Consider the following 22,986-nt stretch of genomic DNA (forward strand, 5'->3'; position numbering starts at 1 on the left):
GTTAGCCATAATGCTGCTACAGGCAACTAGTTCCTGTGTTTACTTTCGCTGTCAGACACTTATCTGAGCCTGTCAGTGGCAAAAACAAGTACTTTGACTGGCATAATTGCCCCCAAAGGATTACTTTGCAGCCTGTTTCGTGGCTGCCAGCTGAATCACTCGCTCAATACTGGACCCACTCCAAAAAATTTTGTCCGCATTAGTCATTTAGACCTAAAATGATGGGAAAATAGGGTCCAGGCTGAAAAATAACATCAGTCATTGCAGCTGCTTTGTGTATAGAAGCAGTCTTGAGTTTCAAACTGTCAAAACTTTAAATCGGTCAAAAACAGTTTAAAACACTCAAAGTATTTATAACTAGAGAAGCCTTTGCACATTGCTCTTTAAAGTCTAAGTAAGTTGAGCCATATTGCTTCATCTTTTCATCTGTTTTTATCTTATTTAGATGAAAATGAAGAGATGCATTTGTATTCAAGTGCAGCAAATAACCATAATGAAAACCTTGTGCAGAGGATAGACAAATTACAATAATAATATGTAATTATTATAGAGAGCACATGTCCTACAGATAGTGTATAATTACATGCAGACTTTATTGATTAATCTACTGATTGTTCTCTCAATTCAGCAATTGTTTCACTCATAAAATGTCAGGGAATGGTGAAAAATACCATCTTAATTTCCTACAGCCTGAGTTGAAGTCTTCAAATGTCTTCCTGCTTTGTCCAACCAACAGCTCAAACCCCAAAGATATTCAGTGTACAATTACTTTAAACACATAAAAGCAGAATATATTATATATTATATAGGTGAAGCTGTAACCAGAGAACGGTTGGTATTTTTGCTTCAATTCCGTCGATCAGCTAACCGATTCATGGACTAATTGTTTCTGGTTGATCATCTGATCATGCCAGGGCTCTCCAGCAGGGCATTGCTCCTCTGCAGTCAATAAGATTAATGATGGCTGAATCCCATGTAGTTTTTTCCAGTTCCTGACCCTGCTATAGTTCCTGGGACCCCTGAACGGCACAGAGCCATCGTTAATGATATCAGTTCCACCTGTGCTTTTCACTGCTATGACAAGTCAAAACGTCTGCTGTGGTAAAAAGGTGTGTAGGGCTGACTTTAATGTCCCTGTGATGTCATTTTGTGTTTGACAAAAACTTGTGATTGTGTGTTTTTACTCCCACTGACTCACTCCTTCGTCCTACTCTCTCACTGTCACTTGTTCACTCATATTCCTCTCATCCTTCAGGGAATTTCTGTCTTGCTTTTTTACTTTCCCTCTTCTTCACTGCTCAGTCAGGCACACACACACACACACACACACACATATAAACCCACACTGGTGTGTAGTCCCAGGTGGTGAGTGGTTGCTGGGAGCGACGACAACAATGTCCCCGGTGTTCAGACACTGTCACCTCTTCTTACTTTGTCTCCCTGTCTCGATCCTGATATCTCACTTGTTCTCTCTCTGTCTGTTTCACTCCGTCTCTTTCAGTTTGTCCTCTCGTCCCAGAATCATTTTCTAATCTTCTAAGGCCAAATAAGAGTTTGAAGCATTGCAGATCCATGCATGAACAAGCATTTTTCTCACAATTGCACCTGAAGTAATTATTCAAATTCTCACCTTCTATCAACTCCACAACTCCACAGCGTTTCCAGCCTTTTTTTTAGCACATCTGAAGACTTTGAGTGAGAGGTGTGAGAGTTGAAGAAGAGGAAGAAGACCAGGACATTGAAAAAAGCAGAAAAGATCACGAGTACCAGTTTCATTTGGCATCGCCCTTTCTTTAGTCTTCAATCGCGCCAGAGAGACCGAGGCTCAGGTGGCTTAACTCATGAACTGTGAACCATGCACATCAAAGAGGAAGAGGAGAAAGAAGGGGGGGGGGGGCAGGGGGGTGTACCCCGGACAGAAAAGAGGGAAAGACTGAGATTGTGAATGAAAGCTAAGGGGAGCAAGAGGATCAGGAGAGAGGGAGGAGATGGAGGTTTAGTGGCTGTGGGTATTCAAAGCACAGTTTTCACTGTGAGAGAGTGACTTACTGAACAGGGTGTCTGTCTCTGTGCCTCTCAGTCAGCTTAAAGCAGCGCTGCGCTATGCTCAACAGGAACCCCCCTCTTCGTTTTTCTTGCCTTTTCTTTTTTCCTCTCCACTTGTCTCGCTGTCTTTTGCTCTTTTTTTTTCCTGTTCTTCCTCAGACCACTGTGTGAGCTTCTTGTTATTATTTTGTCTCTGTCTTGAAGCCCCTTTTCACCCAGATCTCAATACCGTACACTCCAACCCCCTCCTCTTCCTCTCTCCCTCCCTCTCTCTTTCCCTTGCCTTGTTTCCCTGTTTCTCTCTCTCTCTCTCTCTCTCTCTCTCTCTCACTCTCTCACTCACTGTGAGGAGGGAAAACAGCATCAACGGCCGAGCCACAGTAACAGCACATGCAACAGGGTGCATACAGCACCTTCTGCTTCGCCACCTCTCCTCTCTGACTCTCATACCTCCCAGAGGAAGGCTTACAGAGAAGAAAAGAAGAGCACAGGAGTGCAGCCGTACTGGTGAAGATCTGCTGTCCCACGTCTTATGATCAAGAGATCAGAAGAGGAGGGGGGGGGAAAGTGAAAGAAACAGGTGCAAAGGAGTCGGAAATTTCTCTCGCACCATTTCCTGAGCTGAGAAGAAGACTTAAAGACAAAGTAGAGACACAAAGATTGGAAAAAGAAAAATAGACTAGTTCAGCTGGAAGCAGAGTTTAACATGAAGTGAAGATGCCACCTGTGGCTCTAGTTTGATTAAAGAACAGCCTCCTAGACTCAGTGTGGCTGCCCTACTTCCCACATCTCTTTGACCAAATTTTAACACCAAATGGCTTCCAAGAAGAAGTGGGCTGAGCGGAGGGAGTTGCGCAGGGAGCGGCCGTTCTCCACCCGGGATGATTCATCTGTTGCGTCCGGGACATCTGGGCCGGGGCGTCCCACCACCAAGGGACGTTTCTCAGAGTCGTGGAAAAGGCTCAGCTCCAGAGGGGGGTCTACCAAGAGGGGGGTGCTCAACTCTCAGCAGCCACCGGTAAGATGTTTCGAGGATACACAGGCCCCCTCTACATGCTTCCCCAAAGATTAATCAATGACCTGAGTGCTGGGAGGGAAATAGGACAGGAAAGGCTGCTGTTGAGATAGCACTTTGCCTGGGAGGTAGTTAAGCAGTGAGGGATTAGGAGGTAAATGGGGTGGAGGAATTTGGAAGACTTAACTTCTTGGTTAATTCACCAGTTTAGTAATGTGGATTTAAACATAAAAATCCATGTGTCCTCAGTAGATTATTCACTCTACGTTGCCCCTTACTGATCTTTTTGAGTGATTGAAGGCATCTAGCTTTACCCAAAGTAAGTCTGTTTTTGCTGCTGTGCAGTTGTTTTCAGCTTTACACTGTCTCCCATCACCTGTTACCCTGGAAACCAAGTACTGTAGTTTATTTATATATAGTTTTCTTTAGTTGATATACTCTATATTGCAAACATTATTACATAAACCCACGGGATTATTTTTCATTTATATTTAAATGTGCTACATGTTTTCTTTTTCTAACTTCTGAGACACTGCTAAATAATGTCAGTATCAGTGGTGCTAGTTTCCTACTGGAGCACCACAACAGATTTTTTACCAAGGACATATGGGTGATTATGATGTTTGTGCTCCCTGTGCATAATGTGTGCACTGACCAATTGGCCAAGTTTGTCAAAAACCCACAGCACCCAGTAGATATTAAAAAAACAAGGCACAACTCCAGTGTGCAGTAATGATTCAACCTATGAAATGACCTACCTGGTGTCTGAGCCAAAACTGGACTGAAAAACAAAAACAAGATGACCTTGCACTGATTATAGATGCATCCCATTTGCAAGTTAGTTATCATTTGAAGGACAACTGGTAGTTTTATTGCTTTATAATTCATGTGTAATTTATAGTGTTAGATGTTAACATCTCTATAGACTCTTAGGGATTTGCAAAAATACTTTTGTCACAGCATTTACAAAACTTAGTCTTGGTTAAATACTGGGGGGTAATGTTTGTTTGTTGGTTTTTCCTTGTCTCAAGTGACAATACTGTGGAACATCAAAGCAATTATGTTTAAACGGAAGTGATGCCAATATCAAGCAATATAAGAATCTTGCTGATAATTATCCTCAAATAAACATAACCAGCTGCTAAGTGATAATTAAGCAACATTAATTAAATATCAACAGAACAACTGACAGCTGGGAGGCTTACAATAACTGTGCATGGTGCAAAATACCACTTGCAGACAATTTACAAAATGGAAGAGAAAGATGGATCTCTCAAAACTTGCAAATGATTTAATATGAGAAACTATTAGAAGTTATTAAGAAATTTGTGAAAAAGGAACCATTGACTATTTTGGAAACTGGTTGAACACATAAACTTAGACTCTTTCTTCCTTCTTCTCCTTCTATCAGTGACTCTTTTTTTGTTATTTCACTCCATCCCTCTCTCTGTGTGCCTCCTGTGTCTGCCTCCAGGTACTAGGGTTCTTGTAGAGCTTCAAACAGGATGTGTATGTCCTTGGGCGGCATCTGTCAGGCAAGTGGAGGAAAAATTCTCCACAGTCATTTAGGCAATGATGATACTTCTCTGTGATATGGATCTGATGGATCTGGGGTCCCATCCACTCTATTTTTGAAATGTAGAACTTAACTGATGTTTACGGATCAAGGTCAGAGTAACTAAAGCTGGCTGCTAGCTGGTGCTCATGGACTATCACACTTCGCCAATCTGTGGGGTGATATTTGGCAGAGATATCTGAGCTGGGAGATGTGTGGGAGACAGAGATATGCACAGTTGGAGACACAAGATCCATTTCTGTGTTTTTTTTTTTTTTTCAGTAGTTCTCCAGTAACCAGTGCTATTTTGTATTGCACACATAACAGTCTCAGAGGAAATGTTTTTTTAAGTAATACTTACTATGAGGTAGTGGGCTCTCAGCCAGTGTTGTCGCAGATGTAATTATGGACTCTGTGAATACAAAGACGTGTGTTTTTAAAAAACTGAATCAATATGTGCTTTTACAATAATGAGTGCTCGTGCTCCAGTCTGTGTCTCTAGCTGCATTTATGTTTTGCATGTATGTGTGTGTGTCTGCCCTCTGGGATTTGTGTTGCTTGGATATGAACCACAGAGTGATACCACCATAACACCACTGCTAGTCTCAAATCATTAGACACTTTGAACCATTAGTCTATATAATGGCCAAATGGATCTATTTATGTGTGTTTGTTCATGTGTGTGTGTTATTGAGTGAAGGAGTCAATGATCCTCCGTGTATGACTGACTGAATGAGTAAGACAAAGAGTGAAGGATAGAAATAGGAAGAGAAAGTGAGCGAGTGACGCAGGATTACACAGACGCTTTGAGAATACAGTTCTCAGTGAAAGTGCTGATTGAGTGAGATGAGGCCAAGACAGATAGGGAGAGGAGCTTTAAGAGAAAAACACCGTGGATTTAAAGTTTATCTCTTGAAACGTGTATTTTACTGTAGAGGTATTAATCTATTTCTGTCAGACAAGTCACCTAGAGACATCTTCATGTACAGTACTTGCAAAACCATCAAATACAAAAATTAACTCTAAGTTAATTTGAAATAATTTGATACTTTAAATTGTACATGAATTAAAGTTTATGGGTTTTGACTGGTAGCAGCTTAATAACAAGACAAGAGTCTCCAGCTTTGCTGGCAGCTCTGTGAGGTTGAACTTAGGTGTAGAAGTCATATGAGCTAAATGCTAATGTCAGCATGCTCACAATGACAATGCTAACAGGCTAATGTTTACCAGTTTACCATGTTCCATCTTAGTGCAGTTTGTTAGCATGCTAACATTCGCTAATTAGCAACAAACACAAAGTGCAGCTGTGGCTGATGGGAATGTGATTAGTTTTGCAGGTATTTGATCATAAACCAAAAATGAATAAATAAAAAGACCTGATGATGCACAAGATGAACAATTAAAAATCACCAAAGTCTGAACCAAATTTCATGGCAATACATCCAATAGCTGTTGAGACATTTCACAAAAAACAACAAATGTCAGCCTCAATGTGGTGCTGGAGGAATGATTAGGGGATCACAAAAGTCACAAGGATTTATCATCTTGAAACCAGGAATGTCTGTATCAAATGTCATGGCAGTCCATCCAATAGTTTTTGAGATATTCTGGACCAAAGTAGTAGCCTGACTTACAAACCGACATTGCTCCCAAGAGCCATAACGCGGATTAGACCTCTGCTCAGGTTAATTTTGGGTGGAGCTATCAGTCTTACTCTATAGGTGCAGCAAATCCAATAGTGGAGTCAGGAAAAGTCTAATACATACAGATGTGAGTGGACCATGGATGTGTTGGGAGTTAAAGAACCAAATGCTTAAAAAATTGTGCTTGCTGTGCCAGTAACAGTAGTCAACACGACCCTTTTCATGGCAAGACATATGAACACATCTTAGCAGGCAAAGCACAGATGTAACCAATGACCCTTACGAATGAAATTGTGACACTTAAATGGAGTGTAGTCGTTTAAATTTAATCGATTGCACCTGTGATTTTCCTGCTATTACATATTGAAATTGTCTGCTGAGAAAATGGGATATGGTAATAATAAGTAATACATGGAGCAACTTTTTGGTCAGTCGCCAGAGATGCATTTTCACTGAAATGCTGTTTTCAACAATGTTATTTTGGCACATGACCTTGCGATTGAAATAGTTTATTGTCCCAGTTATTTCTTTTGCCAGAGGCGAGTAGGGGCCATGATGTAGTTGCTAACATTAATGTTTTTTTTTCCATTTTGTGCTGACTGCTCCTGCAGGTAACATTAATGTCTTCTGTTACTTTGTTTGCCGCTTTCTTAAATGACTGCCACTGGTATATATCTTATTTTATGGTGCATATTCTGCGCACTGTCACTCTTTTGTTAAGATTTTCTGTTTTGTTTTTATGTAATCCTAAATTTCTCTAAATGTTGGATGTATAAGTCTTATTTGTATGTTTTACAAAGTGAAATCTGATGTTTTCCTCTGATGCGAATAACTCGGTAGGTTTGTAATTGGAGGAAATAACAGGACATATGGGTTTCTCATTCTCTCTCTTTTGACAGCCATATTGAGTCTTGACTCTTTCATCCATTTTGTAGTATTGGCTAATGTTGTTGAACCCTGCCTGACTCCGTCGCTTAAAAAGAACTTTATGGAGAACAATTTTGTGATAACACGCGCGTCTCAGTTTTAGTCATGCTTGTTTCTTTATTGCCATGTGGATGCCCTCCAGTTCATCAAGCCATCTGTGGATCATCGAGGCCGTCTGCTCAAAACAGCTATAGAAATCCCTCGTCCCTTTTACAGCAAGATGAAAATGTTACTGTGTGTGTGTGATGTCTTGTTTGTGTGTGTGTGTGTGTGTTTTTGTGTGCGTGTCTATGTGTGTATTTTCATGTGTGAACCAGTATGTCACGAGGATTGTCCCTTTGAGAATATCTCAATTTGAGATAGGATGGTAGTGTCAAAGCCCTTGCAGCTCACACCATCACCCTGATACTGTTTGGCTGTAATGAGCCTCATCTCATGTCACAGTGGGACCACAATAGTCTTGAAAACAGACATTTTTTACCCACTGTGATCACCCCTGGCACCAGGGCACGACTTCAAAAGCTCCCATAGCCCATTTATCTCCCTTCCTCAGTGGTCTTTAGTCGCTTTGATTAGGCTCACTGGTGTTCGCTGTATGTTGCTTGAGATTTCCCTCATGTTAAGAAAAAGAAATAGCCAATTATCACATGAACTTTTATCCAAATGATTTTAAAAAGTTTATGATGAAACAAATGAAACTAAAACTGTAAATGTTAAAATGTCTTCTTCTAATGACTGCTTTATTATCCCACGATAATAATGGCATAACAGTAGATATGATGCAATAAAAAATACATTTAAAGACCAAGTCAAACTGTGCAACTGCATAGTACACATACATAACAAATGGGAGGATAATGTTTTCACAAAGCAGGAATCAATCATGTACCATATTTACAGCATTGAAATGAAATGAAATGTAATCATTTTAGCTAAATTTTAGTTTTGCTTAACTAAAATAGGAAGTTATGCCAAACTGCGTAGAGCCTTTTAAATTGAAACACAGCAACTTGTACATGTGGTCCATCAATCAAATGTAAAACATCCAGAAGCTGGTCAAAGGCTGAACTGTCAAAAACAGAGAGTTAAAAAGGTGAGAGTAGATGTGCTCCAGTATCACGAGAGAGAGCATATTGCAATATTGCTGTCAATAGCAATGAGCATCAAAAAAGATAATATTTGTTTATTTATTATGCTTTGATCTGAACTATTGTATCCAACCACGTTGATCTTGGACTACGCATTATTACTAAGTACGTGTAAGTAAGTGTGACATATGTGTGGTAACTTAACAATATTCCTTCTTAATTGAATTTATACATTTATCTAACCACTTAAACATGTCCATTTGGCATCAATTACTGTTTGTCCTGCACATTTGTTAATGTTTCTAACATTGTTAGGACACTTTGTTACTGCTCCAGTATCGTCGTAACGTGCATCACTCCTAAACGAAATCTAACATTATGCTACATATTTTCAAATACAACACTCTCTACCGGAACTCTGATCTCTCTTTATGCACAATACACATTTGCATGCTTATGTAGTTTTAATGTTTCATGGCTTCAGTTTAAGAACAAGAGCTGATTCGGTTTTGTTATTGAAAATTCAATTCAGTTGTTCTTTTTGGATCTCTTGTTCCCCGAGGAGACAAAACTGAAAATGTGTGAATGCTTGTGTTGGATTCTCATTACAATGAACCCAAGTGTGATATTACTTCATGAGGCAGAGGTCGGAAAGAAGAAAAGATTTTTGTTGGTTCCTATGGAAACGATGCATGGTTCGGCGATTCATGTTGTATTTTGAGGGACGCTTTTAGAACAAAGACCAGTGGCAAGTTATCTCTGAGTTACAGTAAGAAATCTGGCATGTGCTTTTTTTTGCTGCTTGGTAGCATGAGCAACCAAATTATTATTTTTCAACACATTTTAGTTCAGAAACACTAATTTAGGTTTGGAGCCCAGTTGGATGCCTGCAAACAACTGTCTTTCCTTGATTAGGCTTGAATTTAAGCCATTTGATTTTAGCAGCAACACACATTTTCACAGTCGAAATCAAGTTTATTGGTATGCTCTCACAAACAAGGAAATCGTACATAATCTTCAACTAATTGATTAGTTGCACGGGGGGGGGGGGGGGGGGGGGGGGGTGTAATGGGACAGAGTGCACAGTAAACTCATCAGCCACACATTTCTCTGTTCTGTATTTCTCTGTTTTGTGTCTTCAGGTTATGCTAACCCATTGTTGCTAACTTTGGAGCTAACCCCCTTCACTTTTCCAGCATTTGGGGAAACGCATTTATTAACCGACACACTGTAGTCTGTACTGTACATCTACTGCCAGACTGACAACTTACTACTAACCTTTTCCTCTGCCCATCTCGCATCCACCGTCACTTCACGTTTTGAATACACCCCCGTTTTCTCCTTATGAAAATAACACAGAGATTATTCGACCAATGAGAATTTAGTCGGACGAGAGCATATCGACCAACTAAACGGCCAGTCGACCAGCAGACTACAGCCCTAAAAAACACATACAGAAAGATGACATATAGCTGTTCCACCTCAGATGCAGCCAATCTTGTTTTCCTAAAAATTTCATGACAGGAGGTCCCAGTGAAGAGTGAGAAGAGTTCCTGGGGTTTGCCAGTTCTGACTGTTGAACCATAATAGTCAGCCAACTCATGTGGAGTCGATTATTATTTAAATGTAGAATACGTACAGCATTAGTATTTGGCATCTAAGCTCTGACCCCGTCAGTCCCCACAAGGAAACATTAATCTCACACAGCAGGAAGTGGGGAGCGATGATACTAACTTTCCCCCCAGGAGACGATAGACTCAGAGCCTACAGGTGGATGCTGGGGTGGAGGCGGGGCTTTTGAAATGCTGTATGAACGGCAGCAATGGCAGCACACAAGCATGTGAGCTGTGTGGCAGCAGGCATGCAGCGAAGTGTGAGTGGAGCACTGACAGCTTACATATGCCGCCATGATTTTAACGGTGCGTTGGATATAAGTTACAGTGAGGGGAGCAGCAGCTTGAGTTGGGCTGCCTGAACTAGCTCACAGACGTTGCTTCATAAATCTTTAAAAGCTTAGCCTGTCTTTATTTGTAAGTAGCCCTCCAACATCTTTTATTGATAAGATACAATATCTGCTATATTGTATGTCTAGATTTTTTAGGGGTATCAATTAGACGGTATAGCAAAGGGAAAACATATCATGAGGATCAGACCTTTGGGAACCCCAAACGAGGATGATGAGAAAAAGTTCCGTGAGCAAGATACTAATTGAGCTGAACCATAACCTCTGATTAATAATGTCAAAGATCACACTCAAAACTTTGAGATCTGCTGCCAGTTGTGATACTATCTAGTTTGCTGCTACCATGAGGGCAGTCTTTCAAATGTATGCGTTTCAAATGTAAGGACATTTGAATTACTGTACTAGACAGACCTGGGGCAACTCAGGTTTTCATCTACATCAGAAGTTTGAGACATTCCTGTAGCTGACTGACTGAAGACTGGGTTTTTGTGTTGAGTTTCCCTGTCTGTCTTTCATTATTTCTGGTGGTACACACATTCAGAATAGTTGGATATATTCAGAGTGTTTTGTTCCCACTTACTCATTAAGTAATTTGTTACTATTTATTTTAATGGGTTCAGCTTGGTAGATAGAACTAACCGTCGAATACTGTATCTTCAAGGAAACCAGCAGGATGAGCAATGAATGAGCAACAATTGAAGCTTGTGTGTTCACAGTGCACAGAAAAAAGACATCATGTTACAAGTGGGAGGCTTTTAAAGATATTGGGCCTCTTGATTGAAAGAAGTGCTTTTTAGCTTGTGTGTTGACCGGGAAATGTTTGCTACACAGTCCATCGCTACTGGCAACTTGTTTGCGGTGGTCTTATACCTCTGTGCTATTAAAAGTGCAACCACTGGTGCATTCAGAAAACATACAAAGCAACAGATTCGGCATTTTGTGAACTTGTTTAAGTAAATGTTTTGACTGAGAGACAAGGACACTGTCCTCAAAACTGAAAACTTAGAACCACACAGCATCGCAGGAAGTCATGCTGCATACTGTAAATAATAACTGCATGACAAGAACTCCCTCTGTCTCACTCCTCATGCAACACTGTAACACTTGCAGATACATTTTTCATCCAGAGGGACGCAGCAGGTGCAGAACATCTCTCATCTCAAGATACAATAAAAATGTCTTCTTAATATCCACATGTCATGTCAAACGCTGTGATACAGTGTTGAAGAAATTATGAAACTTTCTCTCACAACTGGCTGGGGCAACACCACTCATGGTGCAAAGTACAGCACAATGTGATTTGCGTGATACTGGTTCCAAATTAGATGTAGTAACATAATTCCCCCTCATCATGTAAAATTTACTCAATGTATGTAGTATCCTCTGTATGAGTAAAAGCAGAATTGCAGGATTAATTTTACCTCTATATCTCCTTCTCTGTTCTTTCTCTCATAAGGACATAAAGTGTCATCTTCTTTTCCATACTCAGTACAGACTCAGATTTAGTTCCACTCCATTGTCTCATGAATTATGTCTTGTCTGCGAGTGAGAAAGTAGAAGCAAAACAGAACTCCTTGAGTGCTTTCCCAACCAGTATCTTCTCCACACATCTCTTTCTCTTGACAAACCAAATATAATCAGAACAAACAGACAGGAGTGAAGCACTGGTGGCAACTCTGCTTTCATCTAGTTTCATGCAAAATATGGTCTGTCTCTCACCTACTCCAAAAAAAACAACTTTCACAGCCGTAGCATCACGCAGAGTTCCCCAGGTAGTGTCTTTTGGCAGCAGGTATAATAAGTCGGCGTGGTTCTTTTGTGAAGGCAGTATGATATGAGAATAAAAAGTTGAATTCAGTTGATTGACTCTTTGAGTGAGGTTAGGTCTCTACCCTGCAGCTCTGCTTTTTCTTTACTGTGGTGAAGTTGATGTGCAGCAGCCTGGATTCATACTTGTGAATCTTAGAGCTGCCTGGAATGTGAATTTTGGAGCTTAGCCATGGTCCTTTGTCTTTTTATTATTTGTTTCTTCAACTATTGTCCGTCTTACTGTAGATATAATATAGTTCCCCAGAAGACCAGGAATAAAACTGTCAAGCTTGTGAAAAATATATTTTAGAATTTTATTTAAAAACGTTTGCTGACACGTAGCTTCCAGTGTCCCCTTGTGCTTCTACTGTGAAAGACTATGAATTAAGAAACCATTGAACTCACCATCATTTTTTTTTTTAAAAAAACAAACCAGAATGTTACATTGTGTGAGATCTCAGCTTTATTAGAAAGAGAGATTAACAATATCTAGTTAGCTGATATACGTGGGTGATGTGGCTAATCATTGCAAGTTAATGCTAAAACCAAGTGTGAAGAAAGTACAGTACAGATGGTCTGGTAATGGCATTTGCTTTTATTGCCTCAGTAAAACTTTGTGTTCTCTCTATTTATCAGGTTTTCTGCTCTCTTAACACATGTTAGAGCATGCGGAGCTCGTAACCTTTCCATTTTCATAGCAGCTTTCTTACTTTCTCTGTGTCAGCCACAGTGCACACTGCTACACCACTAATTGGCTACTTTTTGCCTGTCTGTTGGCAGCGGCTCTCACAGCATAAAAGCTGTTGTGCAACACTCAGTGCACATGATTGGAGAAGATGCACCAGGGTTACGGCTCACTTGCTATTACCAGACGACTGCAGACTACAGATTCTTCTGCCTCTGAAAAAAAATAGATAAATCAACTGTGAGAGTAACCATTTAAAGGGCAAAAACTGAAGTCAGTAAATCTCTGGACAAAATATTCCCCAAAGCGTAGGACAGGCTACCATTTGTACTTACTGTAAGTTTTGATTCGTTACGTCCTGTGGGAAGATATCTGTTCACACCACAAATAGTATGAATTTGCAAATCACTTGCCTCTCATGGTCTTGCTTAAAGGTATTGTTCAACATTTATTCCCTTTCTTGCTCAGAGTTAGATGAGAACACTGATTCCACTCATGTCTGAGGGGGGTATCAATCCTCCCATCTAACACTCAGCTATAAAGCAAACACATGTCTTTCCAAACTGTTGAATATTCCTGTCATTGGACTCCCTCTTCCTGAATGTCACTGACACCGGAGAGCTACAGTATATGAAGTTTTATCTAGTAAAGGTTATTTTAAAATACATATTCACAGTATTAGACATCATGCTCTTTTCATCCTCTACATAATCAACAACGCGGGTGGATAATAGAACCTGCGGCCTATTTGTAAATCATTAGCCTATAGTGATACACCTCATACTAATTAATGAGAATTTAAGTAGAGAAGAGAAGGGAAGAGGAAAGATGAGAGAACCATCTGGAGAAAGGCTAGGGAGCGACAGATGGACAGAGACAGATGTGTGAAAATGCGAACACATCAATCCTCACACTGCCCTGTAACCACAGTACCAAATAAATCAGGGACCACCAGCAGCAAAAAGGCAAAATGCCAGAATGTTCTTTTTCTTCCATTTGGGAGTTGCGCTGGGTCTCACTGAAAGTTTGGCACATCTCAGTAATTGGTCTCTCTCTCAGTAACTGTCATCCCACGCCCGAGACTTTCATCTGACTTTCTGTTAGCACGCCGGTGGGGCTGAGTCATAAGAAACCTGAGGCTGGGCTGCTGGCATGCCAACACAGCTAAGTCCTTAACATTTAATCTGCTTAACACACGTTTCAGTTGCAGACCGGTAGTACAAATAAGCTGGTTATGTGATGGCAGTGATGGTGTGTGTGTGTGTGTGTGTGTGTGTGTGTGTGTGTGTGTGTGTGTGTGTGTGTGTGTGTGTGTGTGTGTGTGTGTGTGTGTGTGTGTGTGTGTGTGGAGGGTGTTGACTGACATCCGTAGCAACAGTAACTTGGAAACAGCCTGAAGTATCATGTAGAGTTTGTTTAAGCAGTGAACGCGGTGGGAGGTGTTAGAAGGTGGGAGAACGTGCTGAGGAGACAAAGCATCTTTTGGGAGAACGAAAGCGCTTTGTATGTGATTGTGTGTGTGTGTGTGTGTGTGTGTGTGTGTGTGTGTGTGTGTGTGTGTGTGTGTGTGTGTGTGTGTGTGTGTGTGTACGTGAGACAGGGGAGGAGAGTTAGTGTGTGATACAGATGGAGCTTTAAGAGTGAGAGGAATAAGTAGGCATGGTAATTTTTGAGACATCTAAGAGTGTTACAAATGAAAGTGGAACATTTTATTTCTTCCTCTCTATATATTTTACACACACAAACACATTATAGGGTGTGGCACAGACCTTTTTTTGTCGTCACACTAAAGAGATCTTTCCTTTAGATACCATTCAGAGAGGTGATGTGGATGTTGAACTTTTCAAGCTGAGGGACTAAAAAGGGCAAAATGAACTCTGGCCATGAAAAAGGAAAAGGGAGGGAAAAGGAAAGCAGGAAGACGGGGCTCGATAAGGTCGTATGGCTAATTTCGTTGCTGTGGCAATGATTCCTCAACTCACCTTGCTGACGTAATGACCACAGTTGACCTGACAGACATTATCATTGTGTGTGTGTTTGTGTGTGTGAGAGAGAGAGATTATGTGTGAAGGAAACATGGATGGAAGGAGCATTTTGACCTTAAAAATACTCCAGTTGATTCAAAGTCTGTGTGTGTGTGTGTGTGTCTGTGTGTGTGTGTGTGTGTGCGGCATAGCCTGCCTAGTTCCACTGAACTACTAAAGTTTGCCTGCACCGTCTGCCTTTATCTGGTTACATAGCTAAAAATAGAAAAAAGAAGCTGGTAGTTTTAGATAAAATACCACATCCTACGCCATCAAGGGGTCGTCATTTTCCCCGTATTCTTGAAAATGCCATGCAGACAAAATGCATGCATGGGTGTCTGAAAATATATGATCCATCTTCATCAGGTTTATAGATTTAACTGGGCTTTTATTTATCATTTCCTCTTTCTCTCTGATTCATTTTACCAATCTGCAGATCCATTCATCCCCCTCTCTCTCTTTTCTCCATGTGACTTAAGAGAGAGAGAGAGGTATTATGACAGCTCTATAATCCATTCTCTCTGCAAGGCGTTTGGATAATTTGTCGAATTGAGCTGTAAAAATAACATTGCATTGGGCTAAAGAATTGAATTAAGAAGCTCTTTTTCATTCAATTGCTGTGATTGAAATGTGCTATTGTACTTAAGTTAGCTCTACCACTGTACACTTTGTGCTCATTTCCTTCCAGGCCAGTGCACTAATTCTGAGTGGCAGGAATAAATAGAAGTGAAATCACTTGCATGTGCACATTTTCACGCCAAAGTGAAAGAAACAGTGAAATCCACTCGACCTGGAGAGCCGGATTATAAAAACTAGGGGTCTACTCCACAGCTGTTTGGATGACAAACACACACACACAAACACACAAACATGAATGAATAGAGGAAGTCAAAAACCAGCCTGAAATGTTTTATTACTGAAATAAATGACCAGAAATGATATAGCGTTTAAAGATTCCAAAATGTCTAAAATAATTATTCAGAGGCACTCGTGTTCATGAGCACCAGGGCGTCACAGAGTAAACACGTATTCGTAAGGGGCACGATGACTTACCAAAGTAATATAGAGCCTCTTACAAAGGAACATGATTTGAGTTGCTCCCCTTATGGATTTGTCAGATTACTGGCATGGGTCCTGATCAAAGCTTTTTTTAAACCCTCCTCTAAGCAGCCTCGCTCTGAATTCCTTCTGCTAATTTATCCTCACTCAGACGGAGGAGGAGAGCAAAAGACGAAGAAGAGAGACACTCAGGCAGAGACTTTTTTTTTTAGAGATGCTCAGTCATGCTTCAACCCAAACAGCTTCCATTAGACAGCTCACATTAGATTACAGATTTTTAATGCAGAAAGCAATGACAAGTCTTAGTGTTTCATTTCTCTCACTCCTTTCAGAAAAATCTCTAGCTTTCGGTGCTATATGTGATCAGTGCTTGAGTATGAGCGTTCTATACTAGCCGCAGTTAACTTTTTTTTAACCCCGACACTTCAGTATTGAGCCTCAGTATTAAAGGTTTTCCCCAGGGAATCATTTAGTGAAGACGTTAAGCCCTGCTGCAAATACATTGATGCAAACAAAACAACATGAGTTACTAAAACGAGGCCAGCTGGTCAGTACAGAACTTGAAACTAACTTCAACTCGAAGCAGACACGTTGTCCAGCTGGTAATTAACTTCAACCTGATGTCTTAACGACACCACAGCTGTCAGTCTTTCCCGTTAGAGCTGTTTCCCTCTCTTTTCCCCGACTTTTAAAAATACAGAGGCTTGTCTTTTCCCTGACATTTTGACATGCCGCTCTGCCTAATTACTGCTAAGCGAACGTACCGTACATGGTGATCAGTCAATCATTGTCACCTGCTGAGCTGAACCAGGCAGATCCTGACACATCTTACTGTACAGTAGCTGACAGTTTAAACCACTCACTCATTAAATATGTGGGCTTCACGGTGTGATGTGGTGGCTCCGCTGGTTTTCCATGAAGCTACATATTAAATCTCAGAAAAGGGTCATTTCTGTGGGAAACCCTTGCCATGCCAACATTGTCGATATTTCATTCAGCATTCAGTCTCTGTTTACTCCTGGACCTCCTCAAACCTGCTGCCAAACCTGGAATTAGGAAACCCCATAACAGCGAGCTCTGTCTTTTTTTATGTAAATGGAGATATTCTTATTTATGTAAATTTAGACATTTTTGAATAGTGATCTGTTGATCTGAAAGCTGTGTTGCACCCTGTCTTTGAACTGCGGCTTTGAAGCTCTTGTGTCTGATGCCATGAGTTCTGGGCTTTTGAGGCTAAGCGTATCCTCGTATGTATTTCCTGGTGTGGCGGTGTGGCAATAATAATTGCCATAAAAGCCATTATCAGGGGCCCCGCGGCCACTGGACTGTGGGTCTGGCTTTATTACACCAAGCCGCAAGACGGTAATTACACTATGTCTACGTTGCTACGGCAACGTGGAAGTTCTCAACGGCTAATGTAGAATTTATGTCAGGGGAGTGTGGCATTTTGTTTCCATACACTGTATTGCAGGTAAGCATTCAGCATGTGTGTGTAGCTGTACATTTTGTGTGTTTGTGTGGTGCCTTCTCAAGACAGAGAGAGACGAAATGGAGAAAGTTGACCCATTAGTTGTACTATCCACTATTTCACCTCACTGGTTCCATCCACACAACTGAGCACTGACGCCTGTTTTTTTTTGTTTTTTTTTAGGACAACCTGAAACACAAGCTATGTCAAACACTCAGTATCCAGTAGCTTTCAGACACAGCTAGCCTGAACTAGCCTGATCCGAACTCTGCCTTCTAGCCACAGGGAAATTATCTCATTAAAATTGCAGGAGCCTTATGGCTTGTGCTTGTCTTATATAAGCTAACATTGGCATGTTTTACATAGTAAAGTCGGCCTTTTCTAAAAGTAGAAATGCGATGAATAAAATGACAAATTATTCTTTCCCCTATCCTCTGAAAGTCATCTCGTTTTTCCATGATAGTTTCAGTGAAAGTTTTTCAAGTTGATCCTGGATTGAATTAATGAATCAGAAGTCTAAAGCCACACAGAGGGCTGGAGAAGGAGGCTTTAGGTTTAAAGACGGCAGTCTACTCCGCGGTATTGGAGTGAAATGAGAGACTGTTCATTATAGTGGCTTCTGACACTAAGCCATGTCTGCATTGCTCTGTTGACTCAGAAGATTAGATCGGCAAGCACTAAAGCTAATCTGGCATTTATAGATTTCTGTGTGTGCATGTGTGTGTGTGTGTGTGTATGCGCTGAGCTGACAGGGACTTTGAGGTTTCAGGTATTGCCATATGGGCACTGCACTGATCTCCTGTCTCCAGAGAGGGAGAGATAATGTTATTCTAAAGGACGGGTGGCACTACCATATTGCCTCTTTTATGAAATGACTGTGCTGATGAATCTCTGACTCAAACAGAGGTACTTGCATGAAGGTGATTTCCATTTTCTTCTTCTGCTGACTGTTTGTTCTGTATTTGCTAAGAAATTGTCCAAACTACTATGCAAGACTGAGTCAAACTGTGGATGAAACTGCTCTCACATGCATGATATCACACTGATGCATCACAGACTGGACTGTGGCCAAAAGGAGATTGTTTTTTTAAAGCTACCAAGAAGATTTAGAACAGAGGTAATCAAACAATTACAATAAAACAAAGGAAAACATACAGGCTTGGATAGATTAAGTAAAGGAATACAATAAAGATAATGCAATCAACTGAATAAAATAATGCCACAATTATTATTAATTAAAACGTAGTTATAAGATGAATTTTTGCTGTTATAATGAACTAACTGGTTTCATATCTGACATTTATTGTCAAGATCTTGTAAAATATCATTTAATTTCATTTAGTTTTGTAAACTTTTTAGTCAGACCTCCAAAACAGCCACAGCACTGAACTTCACTTCTGATAGTTTAAAATGACCCCTCAATGAAGGCTGATAATGGAGGCCGCTCTCTGCTCATCGTACCAGCCATAAGGTATTTTGATAAGCAAACTCCAGCAGTGGGTTGACATGTCGGCCACAGCTTGCAGTGGTTTTCTTTCTACCTAGTGAATTTCTGTCTCCTTGAGGGACGATGTCTCCACCAGAGCGTATATAACTTCTGAAGTACCTGAGGTGTTAATTTTAGGCACTGATCTTATTGATGTTATATATGACTCTCCTGAGGCACATTATATGTAGACATTGCTTTATCTTCCATAGTAAAGCTGTTGCCTCTTGGGTATATCTTCCTGTCAAGCCCAGCAGCAGGACTCACCTGTCCTGCTCAGTTAACTGCCTAGTAGATGTGAAAGACCTGCAGCTTGTTTGTTTTATAGTTGATTATAACATTTCATTAAATACTTTTAAGGAACTTCATGACCTGAGACCTTTACCAACCTTCTAACATCCTCAGACCGGACAGGAACATGTTGACAAGATTTAGGGGAACTTTTTAAGGTAACCTGGCTCTGAAAACTGCCCGAGTATCTCCGACTGGCCAATTCACTATTTCCTTATAAATTGCTTCTTATCGAGTAGCCTCTCAATTTGATCATCCTGTTATAGACAATAATAATCTTATGAGATCAAGGTGGCTCCATTTTTCAGTGCCAGGTTCTTAACTGACTGCCAAAGGTCAGTGTTCAGTGGTGTTCCCTTAATTCTACTGCCAACTGGCTCTGAGGTTTTAAAAAGCAGCAGACGCCAGCAGGTGCACACTCACCAGCTTCTCCAAAGACAGAGAACTGTTGCTTTCTGGCCGTCCCAAACTAGAAATATGGCACCCCAAATACAATTAGGGGGGTGCTACCAAGGGCAGACTGTACATCCTTTTTATGTCTAATATAAATTTCAGGAGACACTCTCGCTTGTGTGTATTGATGCACATAAAAGTATATTAGAAGACAATATTTCTGCACTGGCTGCAACTACAGTAACATGCAGCACAGCAAAATGTTTTGCATCACTATAGTGTGTCTCCTATATTAAAAGACTTGCAATCAGTTAGTCATATCTGGGAATGTTTACATGCACACTGTACTGCCACCACTGCAAATACAATGAGATGAGCAACAATGTGGCCACTTACACAATTACATAAACTGAGAGTTCAGTATAATCTGAAAATATTCATTTTGATTGTCTACAGAAAATGGGTTTAGTTGTTTTGTTTATAGAAAAAGTATTTCAAGGTCTCAGCTCAGGCTGCAACCTGAGAGCTCTTGTACTAAGAATCTGTGCAGAATCACTCAGCAGAAATAGACCATGTACCTATTTAGTTAGATCCCAGTGCCTTATCAGAAGATTTGATTATTCAAGGCTTTTTGACCTTACATGCAGCCCATCCCTTGAAATTAAGAGTCAAAAGATCTGATCTGCTTATAGGTAAGGATAATTGTATTTGCAAGAAATGCCTGTTAATCTAACCCAGTAGAAATTCTGATTATCTGATTAAAATTTGTGTTTTGATATGGTTTTATTATTAAATTGTGTCTTGAGAGCAACACAAGTGCAGTTTCATGCTGCTGCACTATTACTGTGTTTTCATCATCATTAAAACAGCCTGCACCTAAACCAAAGAGTATGTGTGATTCACACTATGTAACGACTCATTAGTGCTAGTGCTTTCTCCTCTTTACATTTATGCTGCTAACCGGCTTAATGAGGCTCCAGATATCAAACTTGATTTTGTTTCAGAATATCCATTGTCTTAGATATACCATGAATTGCCCTGGCGGACACTTAACGTTGTTGTTAAATCTAAATAAAGCACAAACAATCTCATTTCCATTCAGAGATTTAGATGGAAAACTTAATGTGAGAGCTTTAGCCACTTTGACTGTTTTAAATGCAGTCAACATTATGCAAAAGAGCAACTCAGGGCCTAAGAAATGAGCCTGGCACTAGTTATTTTAAATGGTTGTGTCCCTTAATTTCTCTCTCTGCCCTCTGCTTCCATCTTCTCTCTTTCGTTTCTCCCAAAGTCCATTCCCCCCATCTTCTTCATTTTTGCTTTGAGTCTCTTTTCTTTATAAATCTTTCTCTAAATCTGCCCCCTCTGTCAGTATCAGGCTGGTGTGTCTCAGCGGGACTGCATGGATGTTCTCTTGTCATGGTTCTTTATCACACTTCTCTGCTTCATTGGACAGAAGATCGAAAGCCTAAGAACTCTTCCCCAAGTGCAATTCCTGAGGAACTTGTAGCTTAACACCAGACATTTTAGAGCCGGACCCCACATTTTATTTATTTTTAATCATTTAAGGATTTTAGACTCTTACAGGGGATTTACAGTAATATAGACTATTTTAATCCTGCTTGCATAGGTTTGCAGCTTTCTGTTGTTTAGTGTGAACTTCCAAAAGAACTTAAAACACTGCACCGGTTTGTTCATCCACTGGGACTGTATTAGAGTGCCATTGAAAGCAAGCTACTGTATAGTCAGTCAGAACTGAGCAGTATAACAGAAATAAATGGCAAAGTAGGTTTCAGGTTAAAACTTGACAGTAATGCTCATACAAACACACACAAACACTTAGCTGGACTAATTGCCACTGTCTCCAGGATTCATTTTACATTCTGTTTGCAGCTCTTGCTGTGTTGATGCTTTAGGTAAACCGTGAGTCAGCACAGAGGGTTTAACTAATACATCAGAGGCCCAGTGTTAATTTAGGTGTTGCTGGCGTGCTTCAAGTACCACATACCAAAAAATACTGCTGTTAAGTAACCAATTTAGTACTGATGCTGCAAATTAGTAGCTTTTTCATATACTTTCTTGTACTATATTATAAAACCAGTACTTCTTCATTTCATTAGATTTCTGCTCAAGTGTTACAATTACATTTTACATTCATATTCCATATTACATTGATGGTTGCCATTAAATCTTTAAATTACAGACTGGTTAGCGGGGTAAGTTGTTATTGCTTATTCATAATACATTATTTCATTTTTCTTTCATTTTTTTCTAGAAAAAAAAAACAGCTAATGAAAGACCACACATTAAAACAATAGTGTGCCAGTTCACCCTTGTTGCTTTTAACCCAACAACTGAACTATGGACAAAGTAAATTGTTTGTAGATGTTTTATTTGAATCTATGCATACAGTTCACAGGCTAAGTGGTACGTTACCACAAAATGATTCCTTCTCTAAGGACTGCCAGTAGTCCTTGTACATTATTCATTGCCATTTACATGGACGGAGTTCCCATAATTGCATCACGCTGTGTGCTGTTTGTGCCTTTCTCAGTTCTGGGGCAGTTTAAAGATGCTTTTCAACAACAGATGAACATGCACGAGTGCACAACCACACAAACACACTCCTGTTGTTACATACAAATAAATGCAGGGATACAAAGTGCATGTAGCTACACAGAGAGTGTACACACACTTTAGTATAAGTGCCTTATCTCTTGTGAACCCTGGTTTGATTCTCAAACAGTCGAACTTGTTGTGTTGCTAAAAGAGTTAGAGATAAGTTTGCATCCATTTGGTATATGACATGATTTTAAATAGAGAGTTAACATTCTAGTGTTCATACTAAGCATGTAATGAAAGCTGAATTAATTTGTTAACTTGTCTGATTGTCCGTCACCTGATAGTTGAGACTGAAGACTAGACTAATCCAGTGTAACCTGAACTCAGTCAGCATGGTAAACTATAAACATGCCATGTTGTTTTTTTTCCTGTTGGTGATACTGTATGTAAATGAACAGATGCATTTTATTTGGTTTTGGTAAATATAAGTTAGTGTCTCTTTATTCTACTGCAATAATGTCGTCTAGAGATATATTTGTGATTTAACTACTTTCTGATATGGAAAAAGTCAAATGCCACATAAATAATTCCTACTGCAGAGAAAAGAGGATTGACTCTTGCTGTTTCTTTGTCAGACTACCTCACAGCATGAAATAATATGTGCTCAACTTAAGGCTGAATTTTTCTGGAGGGAAGAATGACCAAGTTCTCCCTCTTTTCACCTCTCCAAACTTTCATCATTATATTTTATTTCTCTTTTCTCCTCTATATCTGCTTATTTTTTGTTTCAGTCTCATTTATCTTATATCTCATCCATTGTCTAACAAATCTTCTGTATTCATTATTTTCTTCAGCTTACCATTCTTGTCGCTTACTTATTCTGAATGTGTTTCACAGATATACCTTCACATGTCTGTATCTACCTGCCCTCAATCTTACTCATCCACCTGCCTACATAGGCTCCTATCTAAC

The 22,986-nt window shown here is 40.1% G+C and overlaps 1 protein-coding gene across 9 annotated transcripts in view; it reads left to right on the top strand.

Moving 5' to 3' along the window:
- Nucleotides 1-22,986, top strand: part of trpm3 (transient receptor potential cation channel, subfamily M, member 3) — a 150,918-nt gene that overhangs the window by 13,096 nt on the left and 114,836 nt on the right. For 6 of the 9 annotated variants that reach the window (XM_044368870.1, XM_044368874.1, XM_044368883.1 and 3 more), the window contains 2 exons: nt 980-1,109; nt 1,657-3,064. The exons of 2 other annotated variants lie outside the window; for them this stretch is intronic. In XM_044368870.1, coding sequence (XP_044224805.1) covers nt 2,861-3,064 — 204 coding nt within the window. In that variant the 5' untranslated portion in view covers nt 980-1,109; nt 1,657-2,860. The remainder of the gene's footprint in view (nt 1-979; nt 1,110-1,656; nt 3,065-22,986) is intronic. One more of the 9 variants, XM_044368832.1, reaches the window with a different exon arrangement.

Source organism: Thunnus albacares, chromosome 2 (genome assembly GCF_914725855.1).
Source record: "Thunnus albacares chromosome 2, fThuAlb1.1, whole genome shotgun sequence".
Taxonomy (NCBI): Eukaryota; Metazoa; Chordata; class Actinopteri; order Scombriformes; family Scombridae; genus Thunnus; species Thunnus albacares.